The sequence below is a fragment of the Fukomys damarensis genome, unplaced genomic scaffold (assembly GCF_012274545.1).
Source record: "Fukomys damarensis isolate Sample0158 unplaced genomic scaffold, DMR_v1.0_HiC HiC_scaffold_16, whole genome shotgun sequence".
Taxonomy (NCBI): Eukaryota; Metazoa; Chordata; class Mammalia; order Rodentia; family Bathyergidae; genus Fukomys; species Fukomys damarensis.
The window spans coordinates 28123131-28144303 of NW_022900928.1; the positions used below are offsets into that span (position 1 = coordinate 28123131).

General features: G+C 38.3%; 1 protein-coding gene across 1 annotated transcript in view; it reads left to right on the forward strand.

Annotated features, from left to right (window-relative positions):
• The window catches only part of Rnf169 (ring finger protein 169), a 74826-nt gene extending 55585 nt beyond the window's left edge, over positions 1-19241 (forward strand). The window contains exons 4-7 of the mRNA XM_010603290.2: positions 536-682; positions 4814-4932; positions 14514-14613; positions 15235-19241. Of these exons, the coding sequence (XP_010601592.1) occupies positions 536-682; positions 4814-4932; positions 14514-14613; positions 15235-16416 (1548 nt within the window). The 3' untranslated portion in view covers positions 16417-19241. The remainder of the gene's footprint in view (positions 1-535; positions 683-4813; positions 4933-14513; positions 14614-15234) is intronic.
• Positions 19242-21173: the final 1932 nt, after the last annotated feature.

The window sequence follows — 21173 nt, forward strand, 5'->3', positions numbered from 1 at the left end:
ATATATATATATATAAAATATACACACATACACATATACATGCATGCTGAGGGACTATCTTATGCATCTAGGATGTTTAATAGCAATCGCTGGACTCTGCACTAAATGCTGGTAGTACAAACACCTGACTTCCCCACTTGTGACAATTAAAAATGTCTTCAGACATTGGAACTGCTATCTTTTTGTTGTTGGTTATGAGACTTAATCAGTTTCTCTGGCACTTTCTGGCCATATTACTCTTCCTGGTCCTATGCAGTTTCATTTGGCTTGTGGGAAAAAGGAGAGTTTTTAGGTTTAACTGTTTTTGGTCTATGTAAATAAGCCTTTTTTTTTTTATAAAGAAGGCAGAGCAGTTAAATTATAAGCCATGAAATATGTATTTGGTAAGAGCCAATTAAAAGTAAATTCTTATATTGAATAAGAAAAACAGTCTTAAGACTGCCATGTAATGTTTGTTCTAGACTACAAGGTAAAATAGTTCTTTAAGTTTAGAATTACTTAACATTCTATTCTCTGTGTAATTTATATATTTTAGCTGAGAGAAGAAAAGTTACAAGAGGAGAAAACCTCTGAAGATCAAATCCATAAGCTGTTACCAGAAGATACAGAAACAGGGAAGAAGAAAATGGATGAACAGAAAAAAAGAGATGAACCAATAGCGCTAAAAACAAATCTGGAACATGTAAGTAGATCACTTATTTTGATAGACACCTACCTCAGAAATAAACAATTAGTTCAGGTGATATGGATCTGAAAGTTGGTAAACTGTGAGACCAGTAACTATGCAACCTAAGAGTAGTGAAGAACTTAGCATCCAGATAAGAGCTAGAATGTTTTTTTTGTTTTGTTTTGTTTTTTTGGTACCAGGGATTGAACTCAGGACTTAGTGCTTGCAAGGCAGGCAGCAGCACCACTGAGCTAAATCCTTGGCTCAAGAGCTAGAGCAAGTAGTTTTGATGAGACTGAAAGATTGTGGGAACAGTAGGGGCTAATGGTAAGGAAGAGGAAAAGCCTAGTGTATACTATGTATGCTCTATGAATATTATAATTTTGACTTACATATCAATCTTTGACATTTGAATTTTATATATCTCTTATCCTTAACACTTATTTTCCTTACCTTTATAATGTCCTACACAGAACAGTGCTTAATCTAAAGTATGTGCTCAATATTAGATATATCATCTGACTTAATCTAATTAGACTATTTTAATTTGATCTAATCTTGCCCAATTTTTTCATTGCTTACCAAATAAACTACTGGCAAAGGTTGTAATTTGTATATTTAAATTATATAAGAAAGCACCTTTGGAAGAACCACTAATTACTCTCAAATGGATGGATAATTATAATTGAGATTTATTTAGTAAATCATATTGGATTGGATATTTATTGCTTGCTTATGTACTGACATCTTCAGAGTCATGTCTTTTAAAATATTTTGATTCAGGGTTGTTATATTTCACTTTTTTGTGTGTGATACTAGGATTAAGCCCAGGGTTTGTTTTATTGAGTTACACCCTCAGCCTTTTTATTTTATTTTTTGAGACAGAGTCTCACTAAATTGCTAAGTTTCCCAGGCTGGGTTCACACTTGCAGTCCTCCTGCTGCAGTCTCAGAGTTCTGAGATTACAGTCATGTGTCACCATGCCTGGCTTGTTTTTGTATTTTTGAGGACTTTGAATGGTCTTAACTTTGCTTTCAATATGTCTTAAGAGTGTTTTGTTTTGATTTTTGGTGTTGAGAAAATAATTTCATTTAATTTAGCCCCAGCTGCATTCAGATTGAGACCCTGTGGCCCCAGTACAAAGACAACTGGAAGGGTTCTTTTTTGGATAGGGTGTACCTTGATTAGAATTGGGCTAATATTTCACCCTTCTCCTCTTAGACCTCAGGGATTCCACAGTTCCTTTGGAATCAAGAGGGAACTTCTCATTGCAACATTCAGGTCCTTTCTTAAGTTCGTTCTAGCTTATCTTTCCATCCTTGCTTATATCCCAAAATTCTAAGGAGTAGAGCTGTTTGCTTTCCCAAAATAACATACTTCTGTGCTTTTCCTCCTCAGTAGGCATTTTCAGCAGCCTCCCATTGAAAGGCTATTCATCTCTCTGTGTCTAGCTCAAAAGCTGTCACCTTCATGCAACCTGTAGGGATTCCTCACTTGTTTCTCTGCTTCTGTCATCCACTCTCCCTTCTTCATCCCCACACTTTGTAACTGTAGTGGAACATACTTCATTCTATTTTACATTATGGTTTATTATTGAGTTTGCATTTATGAGATTGTAAGTTTGTTGAAATGTGTCTTAACCCTTTAAAAATCTACTGTAGTACCTTGCACATCACACTTTTATGCATTTTCATGAAATTAAACTTGAATGGAGGGAGAAAATTATTCTAGAAGCTTAATATAATTATTTTAGAAGCAGAGACTGTCATTAGTCTTTTTTCAGAATAGAAAATAAGACGGGCATAGTATTTATTACAACTTGTTACTTTGCAGTTTATCTAATAGTAATGTGAGTTGTTGGAAAACAATTCAGTATAGCTATTACAATTACACTAAAGATTGTAAACCAAAAGTGAAAAATTATCCTACAACCTACAAGTCACCCATGGTAAATATCCTTCCAGACCTCTCTTCTAAGTGCATTATAATACACTATATTTTGTTTTTCTTTCCAGAAAATACGACCTAGGGTACATACTGTTTTATAACCTGTTTTTAGTTAACTGTAAGTTGTGGATGTCTTTCCCTGTAAATAAAGACTCCACATAACTATTTAGTGGTCCTCTAGCGTTCTTGGCTATGGAATTTACTTATCAATCTCCTGTTGATATTTTTACTGTCTTAAGCACCTGTCATAAAATATACCTGCCTCATTAATTCCTTAGGAATAAATTACTAAGTTGAATAAGCATGTCAAAGGAATGTCTCCCACCTGTAGTCCCCCATACTAGAGATTGAACCCAGGGCCTTTGCCCTGAATTCCTTTATCCTATATTCTATATCCTTTATTCCAGTATCCCCAGAGCCCTTTCCTCTATTTTTTTAACATTTGATTTTGATCTCACTAAGTCAATAAGTTGCCTAGGCTGGGCTCAAACTTTTGATCCTCCCTTAGTCTCCCACAGTGCTGGGATTATAGGTATGTGTCACCTACCTGGCTGGAAGTATTATTTTAAATGTTTTTATTACTCAGTTATCCCCCCAGAAGGTTTGCATATAATTATATTCTTTCCAGTAGTACATGAGAACACTAAACTAATTTCTTCACTGTTTGCCTACTCTGGGTGTTATTCTCTAAATTTTTTTTAGGTACAGTAGTTGTTTCAGATGTCACTACAGGGATCCCATTTATCCATGCCTTGTCCATTTTAAGAATCCATAGTGCTATAGGTTTATTTTTTATCTAAGATGAAAGATGGAAGGTAATGTTTCAACAATTAAAAGGAACTTGGCAAATGTTTATTATAGTTTTTTTCTTAATAGAATAATAGTATTTAAATTAAGAAAAGTATTGCTTCTTGGCCTTTTGGCTAAGATCAAGTGTAAATTAAGAAAAGTAAAGTCTATCTTTTTGTTGAGTATTGTTAGCTAAAGTACCAAGGTGCTTTTATTGGCTTATGAGGAAAGTAAAGTAATTCTTTATAGTAAAGTAATTCTTATTTTGTGGATGAGAAAACTGAGGCTCAGGAAGATAAAGTGGCTAAGCTCCAGTGACAGTGATAGTTAAATAAGATAGTTGAGATTTGAATAGTCTTTTACGTGGTACTGAGTTGATTACAGAGAGAGGCCAAAGTAGATAAAAATTGTAAGGAAAAAATAACTGTAGGAGAATTTGGAAACCTTTATAGAGAAAACGACCTTTAAGATGACTGAAAAGCTAATGTGTAAGTTATAGGCAGAGAATGCAGATAGGGAATTTTAGGCAAAGGGAATAGTGTATTCAAAAGAAGTTTTGAAAGACTGTGGTACATGTAGAGAATAAAAAGTAATCTGCTTGTACTGGAGCTTAAGTTCTGTGTGTAGGAACTGGTGGGAGAAAAGCCATGAAAGAAGGTTGGGTCTAGTTTGGGAAGGTTATTGTATCAGGCTGAGGTGTTTAGGCTTGATCTTGGAGTCACCACAGTTAAGCAAGGGAGCAAGATTCTCTCTGTGTGTTGGGAAGGTCATTCTTGGCAGAAAGCAGATACAGTATTTGAGGGGAAAAAGCTCGGAAGAAAATGAGACCAGTAAATATATTAGTGTAATAGTTGAGAGAAAGTAATAAGGCTCTCGGGTAAGGCACGCTAATGAATATAAATGAGAAGAGTTAGATCTGTGAGACATTTTTAGGAGCAGAATAGAGTGGAAATAATTTGAAGATTGATGCTCTGAATTTTAGTTTTAGCCACTTATTAACTCTGTGGTCCTAGGCAAATTAAGTACTCAGAATTTGTTTGACAAAAGTGAAAGACATAGTGATAATTTCTGTTTTAATGGGACTGATAAAAAGAATAAATAAAGTAAATATTTAGAAGTATTAGAGTGCCCAAAACCTTTTATGACTTAGATGCAAGGGAAATAACAGTCATAGATGGGATTAAGATTTCTAGAGGGTTGGTAATGGAGCTTAGAGAAGAGAAGTAGTGAGTTTGACTTTGGATATTTTAAATCGGAGTTACATTTAGTATTGGGATCTCCAGGAGGCATTTGGAAACTGAGATTGGAAGTCAAGAAAAGTGACTTAGAGATTTGAACCTATAGCTAGGGTAAATTTTATAGGAACCCCAAACAGACGATCTTGTCTCCTTTATCTCTCTCCCATCCCAGTGTCTTGCACGTCTCTCAGATTCAGAAAATGAAGAACCTTCTCGAGGCCAGATGACACAGCCACATCGCTCAGCATTTGTTTCCAAGAACAACTCGTACTCCATAGCTTTCCTGGCAGGGTAAGAAACAAATACTGAATTCAGTCAGGGTTTTTTTTGGTGGAAAAAAAAAAGGGACTGGGGAATCAAAGGTATTTATTGTAGCTACTTTGGGGGAGGTGGAAGAGGTATAAAGAAGTGGGAAGTGGTTTTTCAAGTATGAATTAGATAGAAAATCTGACCTAAATTTTTAAACGAAAATAATATTTATCCATTTCTGTCATCAGAGGGGTGGGTAGAATTGTGCTAATTTTTCTTCTGCAAAGTGTGGACCTTTTATCCTGAGAGGAAACAATCAAAGTCTTCTTGAGTGGGACAGTATCCATGAATTTTTCCTGTGGATTTTAATGCTCTCAGTAGGAAGTGAAGCCAAAGTCAGTTTCATTTTCAGTGCCTACATCTAACTATATCTTCATAGATTTCAGGGAGGCAAACTGAAAAGTTTTTGAGATTTTTTATCCTTTGGACTTTGCAGGTAATGTGGAGAAAAGGAGGAAGGAAATAGATGGATGCTGGATAATGGAGGATGTGGGTAGTGAAGGGCCAGATGGAAGGCAGGGAAGATGGGCCAGAAGGAAGGAGGAAGGGAGCAAGAGGAAGAGAAAAAAAGAAAAAAGAAACCATTGATTCATTCAATAGAAATTTTGGGAACAGCTACTACATGCCATGCTCTGTTTTCTTTTTTTTCCTCATTGAGTTTATTGGTACATTTTCGGTATACAGTACAGTGCTATGCTCTGTTTTAATATAGAGTTACAAAGGCACAATTTTTTTGGTCAAAGCTGGCATTGCTCACCCTCATTCCTAAGGTTTATCTCCATCTTCCTATCAGTACTAGGTAGTAGCTCTCTTTTCCTGCCTCTGTGGACATACCTGGGTCCCTTTCTGGCCTAAAGATTTTATGCTAGTCACTTAAAAATAAGGCACAAAGAAGCCACAAAAGTTTCAGAACGTTAAAAATGCTTACTATGATTCCTGGCCCATTTCTGAATCCTTTTTGTGTACATTCTTTTGGAGCAGTTTGCTTTTCCTTTGTTGGAGAGTTTAAGAGCAAAATTCACAAAATATTCCTTTACCTTAAATTCCTTCCCTTCTCTAAGTAATGGCAGCTACCTCCTTAGAAGTCCCCTCCTAGACTGTTTATTCACTCATTTGACATTTGTCGCATGGTTATTGTTATCATAGTTACTTAAGATTAATTGATATCAGTACCTAGTATATGGATATGTCTTTGCCATTTATGATGAATATTGAACTATTGAATTTTGTGTATGAGCTTGAAATATAGATGCCCTGTGTTATGGCCTGTGTTTAGATGTCTGTGTGCCCCCACCCAAAGCCTCATGTAGGTGGGGCTTGCTTTTTCAGAGGTAGCTGAGTCTGGAGTGTGTGATGCTGGGATTAAGGGCATGTGATTACTAAACCACTACACATGAGTGATTGGTTTGGCACCACTCTAATCCTGGTAGTCTGGATAAAAGGGACAGAAAGACACTGGTAAGGTCCCTTGTTGCTTTTGCTATTTTGTGTGTGCCATGTTGTTTCTCTTCTGCGATGCCTGTTTGCCATCCCTGCCCTTGAGCAAGCCAATTATGGACTGAAACCTCAACAAACTGTGATCTAAACAAACCTTTCCCCATTTAATTTTGGGTGTTGGGTAATTTGTCTCAGTGACAAGAGAAAAGTAACTTAAGACACCCTTCAAAAGTGAAACACTAAAGATTGCTTTATTAAGACTTGCCACTGCCTGGATGTGTGTGTGTGGTGTGTGGGGTGTGTGTATAACCCCCTCTTTTATATCAGGTATATATTACTGATGATAAAAGGGATACAGCTGAGAATTGTGGTGCATACCTATAATATCAGCTGTTTGGGAGGGTGAGGGAGGAAGATTGCAAGTTCAAGTTACAACATAGCAAGGCATCATCTCAAAAATATGTAAGATTAAAAAAATGAAAGGGAGCTACTAAAAATAAAGTGAATGATTTTAATCAAGTCATAATAAATGTTCCCTGAAGCCAATAAATATTATTTTCTGAAATATGTGATTAAAATCTTAAAGCTAAATTTATATTAAAATCCAAATATGAATCTCTGGTACTCCCCCCCAAAAATCTAAATATAATCAAGGGAAAATTACCCCACTTAGTTGGAGTAGGTATTGAGCAGGTGAATTACTTGTCACCAGTTCCTTTGTCCTTGTACCCTTATAATGCATTCTTTTAAAGAGGGGTAGCAGATTTATATGTCATTACTTAAAATGCCTTGCACATTTTTCTCTAATGGGCAAAACTATAAAGCCTAGACAGAGGACTGTACTTTTGATTTTTTATGTCTTTGGAAATTTGGCATATACTTTCTTTTTCTTTTGTTAGTCCATCCTTTCCCGTACTCTTTGTCACTGAGCCACAGTAGGGCTAATTAGTACAAAAACATTAACTGTAAACTTTACTATTGAGAAATGTTTTTGGCTGGGTGCAGGGTTCACACCTCGAGTTTCAGCTATTTAGAAGAGTTGAAGCAGGAGGATTGCACATTTGAGCCTGGCCTGAGAAACTTGGCAAGACCTTGTCTTATAAACTAAAAAGGGCTGGAAATGCAGTCCTGTGTTGATGCACCCTTATCTTCAGAACTTAAAGTTACCAAAATAAAAAAAGGGAAAGAAATATTTGTGATTTCTGTATTTCAGGTTTCATTTTCTTCTAATTCTAGTCAAGGATGGATGCACTGGATTATTATTAAAATAATTAACTGGGTCCTTTCTGTCCATGGACACCCTAGGAAGGATCTTTAGTCTCTCTCTCCCCATCATGTCTAAGAGTCTCATAAAGAGCCCAGACAACTGAAAGCCCCTCACCAGAGGATTGAGCCTTGAAACAACCAATAAAAGTCTGAGGAGCCATGTGAGCAGAGAACATTCCTTGACTGTGTGGTAATGAGAGATTTAAACACTAGAGTGCTCAGAGGCTTTGTGTTCATCACTTATGATACTGTGGAGTAGTAGATGCAGCCATGAGTACAAGGCCCATACAGATGGATAGAAGAGTTTAGAACCAAAGAGGGCTGCATTGAGAAGATCTCCAAAACCAGGTGCCCACTTCACTGTGAAAAGGATCTTTTTTGGTGGCATTAAAAAAGACACTTAAGAATATCACCTGAGAGATGAGTTGAACAATAAGGAAGACACGAAGGGACTGAAATCATGACTGACTAAAGCAATGGCAAAAAGAAGGAATTTGCTGCCCGGGATTTAGCTCAGTGGTGCAGTCCCTGCCTCACAATTACAATGTCCTGAGTTCAATCCCTGGTACCAAAAAAAAAGAAGGGCTTTGCTTTTGTAATCTTCGACAATCGTGACTGAATGTTGGTGCAGATATACTATATTGTGAATGGCCACAATGAAGTGAAGAAAGAGATGAAGTGAAGCAAGAGAAGTTAAGTGAAGCAAGAGATGGTTAATGATCTGTCTAGGCAGAGAGGTCAAAATGGTTTTGGAAACTTTTTTGGTGGTCATGGAGGTGCTTCTAGTGACAGTGACAGCTTTGGTCATGGAAAATATTCAGTGATTGTGGTGGCCCTCATGACAGTTGTATTAGTGGTGGATATGGTGGCAGCAGGGTTGTGGGCTAGGGATAGGGCTAGTGACCATGGTGAAAAAACTTTTATATTGTGAAGTTGCTTATTAGTCTTCTAATACATTAGCACTACCTTATGCTATTAATTCTATAAAAGAAAAATTTGTATTCTGCTCAGTAGAAATTAGCCCTAGCTATATAATTTTGTTTTCTAATGTCTAGATACTATAAGCCAGAGTGTCCCTGTTCAGGTGCCACCTGCCACAGCCTGAGTGGCTGAGGGGATCATGGAGTGAGAAACGATGATGGGAGATTAAGGAAGACTAACATGACAGTAAAATTTGTATAGTGAGGCCAGGTGGAAGCCATTTGTCCTGATGAGACAAAAGGCTTGAATTGCATCCACAGCACCTTTATTTATAGTGTAGATAAGAAAAATGAAAGGGGATGCCTGATTGGAACAGGGAGAGTGGCTAAGGTCTGTAGGACATCATGCTTGCTTTTCTGGCAAATGGGTGGGGAGGAAGATAGTCCTCTTTCTGGCGAGGCCTTGCTCCACCACGCCCTCCCTGGTGGGAGGCAAGTTAGGCCTGGCCATAGTGATCTACAGCGCATTGCTCCCAACATTGTGTGATTTCACAGTGTGAAGATTAAGAGATCTTCACATTAAGAGATCCACAGTAGCTGTACTTTTAAGTTGTGTGTATACACACACAAGAGTTAGGGACTGACTGGCAAAGACTCAGTGATGCTAAATGAATGCCTCATCAGGGGTTTGAGAGAATTAAAAAATCCACATCCTCTAAGAAATGTATCCCTCTGCCTTAAAATGAACAAATGGAATATAAAAGTTCTCAAGTAGCAGAAACCAGGCAGACATACAAGTGTATTATATTGGAGAAATATCTCTAGAATTGAAGAAGGGAAGCAAAGCTAGAGGCTAGCCTAGGGGAGGATTAGGAGAGGAAATAGCAGTGTGACCTGGAGTGAAATAATTAACCTCCTTTTGTCTCATCCATGCAAAATGGAAGTTGTTATGCCTCACCTCGTTTCACTTAACTGTCACATTAATTTTGCAAACTTAACACTCCTATTTAACAGCTAAGAACATTACAGTTCTCAAAGAGGTAAAATAACCACCTCAGCTCCAGAGCAACCTGTGGGATAGGTTGAGGCCCCTGACACAAACGTATGTAGTTTAGTTTTCCCTGTACTCTGTTCTGCTCTATCGCCTACATTCTAACCCAGACTTGCTGATCCTGAGACCACTCTTTAGTGAACTGCCTACCTAACCACAGACACACACCCACCCACCCACCTAAGAACCTTTCAACTCAGTAGTATGACTTGGGACCCAGCTCTCTGTTGATTCCAAACCTACATGTTCTTCAGGTGTTGTCAGAGTTTTATGAAAAAAAGGCCCTGTACTTAAATCTTTGTCTTGAAATGTCTGATTTTGCAACAGAAGGTTGCTTTACTTCTGTTTTTAAAATCATGTATACCCTTACTTGTTCCAAAAAATAATGAGGTTACTACAGAGGAGAGTAAAAGACTGTCCAGTTATACTGCTATTTGAGGATTCTCAAATCCTTTCATATTATATATATTTTATATTAGATGTTTTGTAAAAGAGCTGTGAAAACAAAGGTATGCCTATTATTAAAAGAGTACGGTATTCCCTCTTTAACTATGGAGAATAAATTCCAGGACCCCCAGTGGATACTTAAAACCATAGATAATGCTGAGGGCTATTTATACTGTTTTTCCCTATACAAATATATCTGAGATAAAGTTCAATTTATAAATTAGGTACAGTGAGAGATTAATAACTAATCATAAAAGAAAACAATTATAACAGTTATATTGTATTAGACGTTATGTGAATATGATTTCTCTCCTTCCCTCTCTCCCTTGCTCTCAGATCATTTTATTGTACTGTGCGTTACTCATCCTTCTTGTGATAATGTGAGAGGATAAAGTGCCTATGTGATGAGTTGAAGTGAGGTGAATGACATAGGCTTTGTGATGTACATTAGGTTACTACATGAGAGTTACCTGCACATAAGAACTGTGATACCCTCAACAGTTAATCTGTTAACTGAGACGGATATACAGTGACTAGCAGATGGGTTGCATATACATTGTTGATATTTATACCTGGGATAGTAAGAAGCTGAAAGGCATGAGATTTCATAATACTGCTCAGAATGGTACGCATTTTAAAATATAATAATTGTTTATTTCTGGAATTTTTGAATTAATATTTTTGGACCACAGTTGACCATGCATAACTGAAACTTTGGAAAGTAAAACCACAAATAAGAGGGTACACTATACTACAGCATGTCCAGAATAGACAAATATGTAAGACATAAAGTAGGGTAGCAGTTGTTTAGAATTGGAGAAGAATTTTGAGGTAATAACTGAAGGGTACAGGCTTCCTTTTTGAGGTTCTAAAGTTGATTATTGTGATGGATAAATAGCTCAGTGTATATATTGAAATCATTAAAAAATAAAAAAAGAATGCTAGTATAGACAAGGCAGCTATTTCAGGTCATAAAAATGTAAGAGGAGGATTCTCACAAGATTTCACCCATTTCTGAGTGCATGGCAGTTGCTCTAAGGCCCAGGGAAGTGTCTTCTTTCACTCAGGGGTGTGTGTGTATATCCATCCTCAGGGTATTCTAGGCTTCAGGATATGATTAAGAAATTAGTGTGCTATGGGAATGTGAGAGACAAAGTAATGAACAAGCAACCAAGAGTGTGAGGTATCTAGCATTTAAATCATGCTTTATTGCTTGAACCCCTTTAGACAGTGTTTTGTAAGCATTAAGTCTTTTAGCTTTCCAGAAGATGCTTATACTGACTGCTTTTCTTTGTAAGTCAGATCTATTATAGTTGTTGGTATGTTTAGCCTAATTGTACATCCCAGAAACCCATTTGGTCTCTTGGTAGTGGAAATTTTAAGCCAGTTGACTTTCAGATGATACTGTTTCTTTTGTTTATGAGTTCCTCATGTGTTCATGTAGAGCTTTCATAGGTATCTTCAGTATATGGCAGAGTAGAGTAGAATGCTAGATTAATATGCTGAAGTAGTAAGAACACAGGCTTTGGAATCAGAGATGCTGTGGGTTTAAATATTTGCTTCAGCTATATAGGAAAGGAGGATCACATTCCCTCATTTCTCTTTCTACAGATTGGGGATACTGATACTTATTTCAGAGTATATATATGGATTAAATGAGATGCAGCATATTCAGAACACTTAGCACAGTGCCTGGCAGATAATGGGGTCGAAGAAAATGTTAAAGTTTTTTACCCTTTCCTTGAGGGAGACATTTCTGCTTTCTTCATCCTGTATTTTTCTTTCTAGTAAATTTATTGAATATATTCACTGTATTCCAAGTACTGTGTTTGTGTTTGGGAGTGCAGTAATGGATGTGCACAAATGAGGAAAAAGAAGTTACCTCTTTTTTATTTTATTTTATTTTTTTAGTTACCCCCTTTTTTAGATGACAGGATTGTTTGAATTCTTTTTACTCCAAGAATATTTATCAAGTTTGGTATTTTGAATATTCTTTACCTAACCAAATGCTATAATAGTAATAGACACAGTATTATCTGTATGATATGATTGGTATATATGATATTTTTACATTCATGATTTTAGTGACAGGTCAGAATTCATACCCTATATCCCTAGAAATACTTCCTGGGCTTCAGAGCTGTGCTGTGGTAATAAAATCTCCTTCTTGCCCTATATGTATCTATATCAAATATATCTCATTTGTATTTTAAAAATACTTTGCCTGATCAGCAAAAATAGCAGCATTGGAAACTCCAGAAGCCCATCCTTTTTGGCAAAAACAGTCAAAATAGTCAAAATCAACTTTAATGGAACTTTAGAAACTTGTAATCAAAAGTTTGTGTCAAGGAGCAGGGAATGTAGCTCAGTGTTGCAGCACCTGCCTGGCAAGTGAGAGGTCCTGAGTTTAATTCCTGGTACCCCCCCAAAAAAAAAGGTTGTATCAAATAAGTACATGTTTAATCAGGGAAAATTATATTAAAATATTTTTATGGACTCTTTGGAACTTAAGGTTTAGGGGAGACTTAAGTTGAACACTGAGCTTAGTATATGCCAAGGAAACTATCAGCGAATTCTTCTGACTTTGGAAAGTTAGAAAGGTCTTTCTCATGTTGATCAGAAAATCTTTTTCTCTTACTGCCTACTTGTCTCTCCATTGGAATCATACCCAAAAGTTACAGATTTGAAATGATAATGGTGTCTTTCTTGGATCTTTATCTCTTTTTCCTGACCCAAAATGTACACTATTAACACCAGCATTTTAATCCACCATCCTGTTTATTTCAGGTTGGCTTACACAACTGACAGTTTGTGTGATGTCTAGGAAGATCATTTCTGTGTGTTTACTTAGACTTATTCATCCATCAAATGCCTGTGCTCAGAAAGGCTTTCCATATTCTCATTTCACCTCAGATTTTTCATGATGCTCTCTTTCATATCTTTTTTTTTTTTTTTTTTTTTTTTTTTTTTTTTTTTTTTTGGTTTTTTTGAGACAGGGTCTCATTATGTAGTTGAGACTAACCTGGAACTCACTATGTAGCCCAGGCTGGTCTCAAACGCACAGCAATCCTTTTGTCTCAGCCTCCTGAGTGCTGGGACAGGCATATGCCACCATGCCCAGCTTCTTTCATATCATTTCTGTATTTTCTGTGTACTTTTTTGTTGCACCCTTTTACTTTCACTGTATTAATTTGTCTGCCTTGCTGAACTTTGATTTCTTGAAACCTAGACCAGTGATGGCAACCTTTTAGAGACTGAATGCCTAAGCTGCAACCCAAAACCCACTTACTTTTTGCAGAGTGCCAACACTGCAAATAAGCCTGAATACTGAGGTTTTAGTTTAGAAAAAAAATTGTCATCTGACACTCAGCTGCTGAGGAAACTTGGCTCACATGCCAATGGAGGGTTTTGCATGCCTGCTGTGGCACGCATACCATAGGTTCACCACCACTGACCTGGACTATCTCATTCTTTTCTTTATTCTCAGTGCCTGGGTAGTATCCATCAGTGCTTGGCATATACTAAGTATGTAATAAATCTAAGTAGAGTGGGTGAGAGTTGAGTGGGAAACAAGGATGAAAAAAAGAGATTAATTATAGTCTTGGGAGCAGGTGACAGTTATCTGCATGTGACTGTAACAGTAAGATTCACATATAGTGCTGAGACAGCTACATAGAAAGTTAGACCCCCCCAACTTGACACCATACATAAAGTTTAACTCAGTGAATCAGAGATCTAAATGTATAGTAGAGCTATAAAACCCATAGAAAACATTTGGGGATACTTAGGTACATAATAATTCATCTCTTACAGCATTTATCATGCTGTCATATAGTGAAGTTCAACATGCAGTATGGGTATTAATGGAGTTTGATTTTGGTTGTAACATCCAATGTAGTAGGAAAAAAATGTGTCCTTGAAGTCTCTTAAATCACTGGGATTTGGGCCTTCAGAAACTCAAATGTAATGGATTAAGAAGAGACTACATTTAGTTTTGACTCCCTATGTAAAAATACAGTGCTCTGCTGTGCATTTTGTAAATAACTTCAATATTTGTTTCATGGCCAATTTAAGTTTCTTGGGGAGAGGTTCAGGTCTGATGAAGAAAATTTTATTTGTAAAGGAGATTTAAATATACTCTATTAAGAAAAGTGAAATATCCCTCTATCTCTTTAGCATGGGCAAAATAGCCATTGGCCTTGGCTTCTTTAGGCAGTGTGTGCTTTAGAAACAAGAGCTTGAACCAGAATTCCTTTTTTTTTTAAAGTAGGGTTTGTTCTTACAATGTGTTTTGTTAATAAATTAACTCATTTTCTGTTGTAGCTGCCCAAGGGAATTGTCTTTCTTGGTGAGTGGCCTCAAATGTGCAAAAGAGATTGTCATCTTTTTCCTAAACTAGTATATGGACTAATTTTGACTGTTTGTCTTTTATTCTTTTTTAGGAAGCTAAACTCCAAGGTGCAGAGGAGTCAGAGTTGCAGTGACACAGCTCAGGACAGAGTGAAGAGCAGACTGAGAGCAGCTCCAACCAAAAAAGCCAAGGTACATCTCCGTCACAAACTGGCAGGTTCTCTAGTCCTCCTACTTCAAGCCATGGAGAGATTGTTCTAGATGAGGAAGTAGAATGGGTCCCAGGCATACCATATTGGTTATGTCAGAGGATTCTACACAAGATGTGAAGGAAGGTTTAAATCAGTAGTCAAATGGGTAGTATGAGAGCCATTAGAGAAAGCCTTTAACAGCTCTAGCCTGGTAAAAGCCTTTAATCTCAGCATTCTGGGAGGAGGCAGGAGGGGCACAAGTTTAAGAGCAGCCTGGGCACTTTAAGAAGACCATGTCTCAAAAGGGAGGTGGGGTTCTGAGGATGTGGCTCAGTGCAAAGACCCTGGGTTTAATCCCTAGTACCATATAAAGAAGAAGAAAAAAACTGACACCTTTAGCTGAATTTGTTTTTCCTTCAGATTTTTAAAATGCTATTGTTTCAAGTGTTTAAGAGTTTCTGGTAAATAGTGTGCTTTAATTTAGGGATTTTCCCCATTTCTTAGGCTCACATTACCCTTTATACCTTTTCTTGTCCTTCCCTTCTTCATCCCTCTACCATCTAAAGGAATTATGTAGAAAAAAAATACATGTGTGTATGTATAATCTTTTTAATCTCCTCAGGTCACAACTATGACTTCAGCCTCCAACCCCATCATTGGAGTCCTTTTGTCTACTCAGAACAACCGCTGTCTCTCGGCCCCTGACTTGACCATTGAAAAGCGTCTGCCCTTCAGTTCCTTCTCATCTTTGGCTTCCCTGCATAAGCCAGAGCGCTCCATTAGCCCTGAGAGCAATGACAGCATCTCCGAAGAACTAAACCATTTCAAGCCCATTGTCTGCTCACCCTGTACTCCTCCCAAGAGACTCCCTGATGGCCGTGTATTAAGTCCCCTCATCATCAAGTCAACACCTCGCAACCTGAACAGAAGCCTGCAGAAGCAGACTTCTTATGAGGCCAGTCCACGGATCCTCAAAAAGTGGGAGCAGATTTTTCAGGAGCGACAGATCAAAAAGACCCTTTCAAAAGCCACTCTTACCTCCCTGGTCCCTGAAACAGGGGAAGACTTACTAAATTCTGAAGTTATCCATTCTAGCAAAGAGAAGCCACTTCTGGCTTTAAATACAAGACTATCCAGTGGGCAGATGCTTTCTGAGTATACTGGACCCACTTGCACTGACCCTGAGTATTTCCCCTCTGTTAGCCAAACACAGGCAGCACAGGGCAGTGATAGTAAAAGAAGCACTGAGATCCCATTGGAAACCTGTTCTTCAGAACTCAAAGAGGGAATCAGAGGGACTTATTTGAAGGGGGAGCAACTTGAGGGATCACGGTCAACCCCAGAGGCTAAGTTAGACAAAACCTGTATAAGCACAGCCATGAAAATATCAGCAGTTAATTCAGTGGTACCCAAAAGCAATATTTTGGGTGGGGTCCTCAAAACAAAGAAACAGCTGAAGACATTAAATAATTTTGATCTGGCTAATGGTGTTCTGGTAGACAGCCTAGGTGAGGAACCACTTCCTTCTTTGCGTCGAGGGCAGAAAAGACGTTGTAAAACCAAGCACCTAGAACAAAATGGCTCTCTCAAGAAACTGAGACAAACCAGCAGTGAGGCCAGTCTGGCCCCAACAGACCCAGTACTGCGAGAGATGGAGCAGAAATTGCAGCAAGAGGAAGAGGACCGACAGTTAGCTCTGCAGTTGCAGCGCATGTTTGACAATGAGAGACGGACTGTGAGTCGCCGAAAAGGAAGCGTGGATCAGTATCTCTTACGGTCCAGCAGCATGGCTGGGGCCAAGTAGCACTTAATGAACAGTGTTACCTATTTTTAAGTGATCTTTGGTCTTGATCATTTATCTGAAGAGTTGAGTGTTCTCACTTTGGGTTTCATTTAATGCAAAATACTGTCTAATATGGTTTTGAGAGGTACTGAGGCCTTGTTAGTCAAAATCCAAGGCAACTGCATCTCTGTTATTTGTGACCCAAGCCAGAAGCACTCATCCCCTGAGTGACACCCCCACCCCCATGCTTCTGGGCCACATCTGGCAGTACCCACTTGGAATAAGATTTGGAATGGCCTCATTTAGAAGCATAATGATCAGAGTTAGAAATAGTAATGGAAAGAGGGGATACCTTCTTAAACTGATGACCTCCTGACTTCTTTCAACAGGGTGTTGTTTTAAATCAACTTTGCAGATAAAAATTAATTCCATCTTTTTCAAAAAAGAGGAGCAGTCTAATATTTTGGAAGATCCAAAATAACAGATTATGTTTCTCTTTTTCCTTCCCCTCACCACAAATAACAATACCTACTTAAATTGGGTAAGCATATGCTTCTCTGAAAGTTAATTTATGTTCTCTGTTTAAAAAATAACGTATGATTAATGCTGTACAGTTGGCAGAGCACATTCGTAGACATTTTTTAATTTGGTCTCCCTAAGAGACCTAATTTGTAAGTGGTATTAGCCCCGTTTGTAGAAGATGAAACTGCAATGCAGGTGTTCTGGTTCTCTCTACTAAATGACATAGCCCAGACTGACTACTCAGTCTCCTGACAACAAATCCCATGGATTTTCTACACTAACAGGTTACACGCAACCCAAGATCATGATAGGGGTACCTAGGGAGAGCTGGCCAGGCATGGACCCCGATAGTATAAAGTCTACATGAAAGTAGTTAAGATTGATAGATGTACAAATATATTCTGTGCAATTCTGCCCTCTCCCCCCAGTTTACAGTCTTCTGTTTTCCTAGGGGTTCCAGCCTATGAGACAAACCACAATGGGGCTTCATTATTACTTTCCACATAGGTAATAATTATCTGCAATGTTGATCTAAAATCCTAAAAAATTGCCCCGAAGTCAGGCAAACCAGTGCTGAAACTCCATACTATGGAAACGAGGTATCTAGCTGGATGCAGCTGGTAAATTCAGTCCCATGGACCTTTGGGGTTTATTTTTCTTAGCAGCTGACACCATGTGTCTTTTGCATCCCTGGTGGTGCTTGGTGCTTCTGCCCATCTGGGCTCATTGAAAATAAGGATTAAGATAGGATTTTAGGGAATCTCAGATGGGCTGGTATTCCCTGTGTACGTATGAGCTGTTATTATACTTATGTGACTGGCATTTTAACAAACCTTCCAGAATTTATATATTCCTATGTATGCTCTCCTACAGTAGTCCCAGCAGGATACTGCGTAGTTTTTCCAATGATGCCTCCTTTGATGAAATACATTTCTGAAAGTGTCTTCAAAGTGTAAAAACATTTAAAGACACAGACTCACTTCTAAAGTGCTAGAACTGGAAGAGACCTTAATGATTGTCTGTTCCAACCTCCTCCTTTTACTAAGGCAGAGGCTGAAGTCCAGAACAGACTCACCACTCAAGGGAATATCTATAACACCTTCTCAGAGCAGATGTTCAATCTTTTGGAGTTATGAGAAGTTTAAGTTTGAAAATAGTCAGAAGCTTCTTGAAACCTCTGGGAAAGAAGGTGTGTTTATTAAGAGGGTTTGGAGTCATAAATGAGGCGCCACTATTGTAATGCACTCAGAGCCATTTTCTTGTGCAGCTCATAGTTCCCAAACAGCTCCCAAAGAGAAATTCCAGAGATACCTGAAGCATTGTGATCATCACTGAGATCTGTGGGTCTTTCCAGTGACTACTTTGGTGGGGAACATCCTCACCTGAATGTATGTATTCTGTGTGTGTGTGTGTGTGCGCGCGCGTGTGCATGCGTATGTATGGACACTTGTATGTACACATGTATGTTTATAAAGGCATACATCAGTCTCATTACTTTATATTCACACCACTTCATTTCTAGGTCCTACACAACTTATGGCCTCCAAGAGCTGCTATAGGGGCATGTTAGTACCCAAAATAGAAGAGCTGGCACTGATCTGAAAAGGACAGGAAAGGTGACCTTAACAAATGCCCATAGAGAAAATTTAACTATTACTGCCATTTCATGTGTTTCTTTTTTGATCCTAGTAAATATTGGAAGGCTGTCTTATTGGTGATAGCAAAGACACTCATTTTTACTTCTTGCTATCTTTTTTTTATAGCTCCAATAATTTGAAAAACACTTTAGAAAAACACTTTCCAGTTGGAATTGATTCTTTGTTTTGGTAAAAAAATATTTTAATAGATGAAAGATATATTTTAAATATTTCCCCATTAATACTTTCACTTTAAGAACCTGCATAGCGGTATCAACAAGTTTAGACTTTATATGCAGAGTAAAAAGCTTTCTTGGGCTGGGGATTTAGCTCAGTGGTTCCACCGCCTGCCTTGCAAGTGAAAGGACCCGAATTTGATCCCTGATACCAAAAATAAAAAATAAAAAGATATTTCTTGTTAAGTGAATGTTCTAAACACTAGGTCTAGCTTAGTGTCTGTCCACATACCTACTGTGATGCTGAAGATGGTAGAGACAGTTATTTTCCACACTTCCTGCTGTCAAATATAGGCAGAGCTGTTTAGTTTAAGGAGGAGAGAGACTTAATCTATTATCTGCTCAGCTTTGGAGGAAGGGGGGAAAACCACTAAGCTATTTGTATTTTAAGATGCTTTGCATACTTAAACTAAAAAATGCTTTTTATTTCTGAAGAATTTTCTTTTTTTTTTTTTTTGAATGAGAGATTTATTTCGGTTCACAGTTTCAGAGGTTTCAGCCTATGGTTGGTTCCAAGGCAGGAACAATGCAGGAAAAGGTAGTGGTGGAGGAAAGCTGCTCAACTTACAGCATTAGGGAAGCAAAGAGCAGGGAAAGAGCCTGTCTTAGTTACTTTTTTCTCATTGCTGAGACAAAATACCCACACCCAAAGTTAAAGGGGGAAAGGTTTAGCTCAGTTTGTAGAGGTTTCAGTCTTTAATTGGCTAACTCCAGGGCAGCGTGGCTTGGTAGAGAGACATCACAGAGAAGTTCATGCAAACAGAAGACAGCAAAAAGCAAGCAAGCAAGGGAGGCCAGCCTCTTTCTGTCCCTTATATTCTTTCCAGTATACTGGAATTAGGGTGGTGCCAAATCAATCAGTGGACTGATTCAGTAATCACACTTAATCCCAGCACATGCTCTAGATTCTACCACCTTTGAAAAAGTCCCACCTATGACCATATGAAGCGTGGGGGACATCTAAGCACAAACCATAACAGAGCCCGAGAGGAAGGGTCTAGGGACCACATACAGAATTTCCATCTCTTGTTTCATTGTCAAGTTGGTCACAAGAGTTGTTGACATAGGTTCTTGGGGGTCAGGGTGGGATGAGGGAAAGACAAAACCAAATGATGGGGAACACTGGTAAGCTAGAATAAGAAATACAGTATTTCACATATCAAGCATTTAAAAATAATTGATGCTCAAGTCATTATACAAACTTCCCATGTCTTACTGTTCTTATGAACTATTTTTTCTTATTAAAGGGAAAGTCATGAGAGATGCAAGGATGGGGGTCATTCTGGTGGGAGGTTCAAGAAATGTGGCACCCTCAGAAGGGTGTTCTTAGCTCTTTCCCATAGAGAAGGTAAGACACTTTGGGGAACATGTTCCATGACCCATCGATTGTATCTGTTAGAAGATATCTGGGCCTGTTGGGTTGGCATCAACTCAGAGAGGGTTAGGCACCCAGACCCCTAGCTCCTTTAATTGCCCGTTTAAAAAAAAAGTAATTGCTATCTGATTACAACTAGCAAACTAAAATGGGACTGCTACTGTTCTCTGGTGCAACTGACTAGAGGCTGTGCTTTTCATCCTTTCAGTCCCTTTGGCAGATTACTTCTTAGGCTCTTAAATTTGTGCCAACCCTGTGCTGGGCTGTGGAGATTCAAAGATGGAAAGATGGTCCCTGACCTTCAGGCACTCATGTCCAATGGAATATATTTGAATGTGTGTGTAGTTGGGAGAGTGTGTTAATGGTCTTAAGAAAGGCCATTTCTTTTATAACAGTGTTCTTTGATGGTTGTGTTTAGGATGCCCTGAACCGAGCAGGCTGCCTTGAACATTTTTTAGAGACCCATCAGTATTTATGAAATTGATCATAACATTGCTTTCCATTCCCTAAGTAATTTTACCAGGGGAGAATGAATCTTCTCCTATAATTATGGAACAGTATAACCTCTCCTCAAGAGCAGCTTTTAGTTCAAGCACCAAGAAATGAGGCATGTGCAGATTACTGGTCACAGGTGGCCCATTCCTCATTTTAGTAACCACCTAATCTCTTCCCCATCCTGAGCTCTCATTAAAGCTGGTAGCAACTTGGGGGGCTCTTCAGTACAGCCGGAGGCTGGAGGAAGAAAAATAAAGGCTACCTTACAAGTATAATATATTCTAGAATAGGCATGGAAACCATCAAACTTCCCCTATCCCTCTTTTTTCTTTTTTAAAACAAATGATCCAGTGCCCTGTGTACTATCTTATGTGTAGTGTTTTGGGGCCTGAAGAAATAATTAAAGTTGTGTATACAACACGATTTGCAAATGAAGGGGACCACCCATATGTTGGAACTTTCAAAAATAGCTCTTAGGATTTTTTTTCAGTTAAAGTGTACCCATATCCCCTG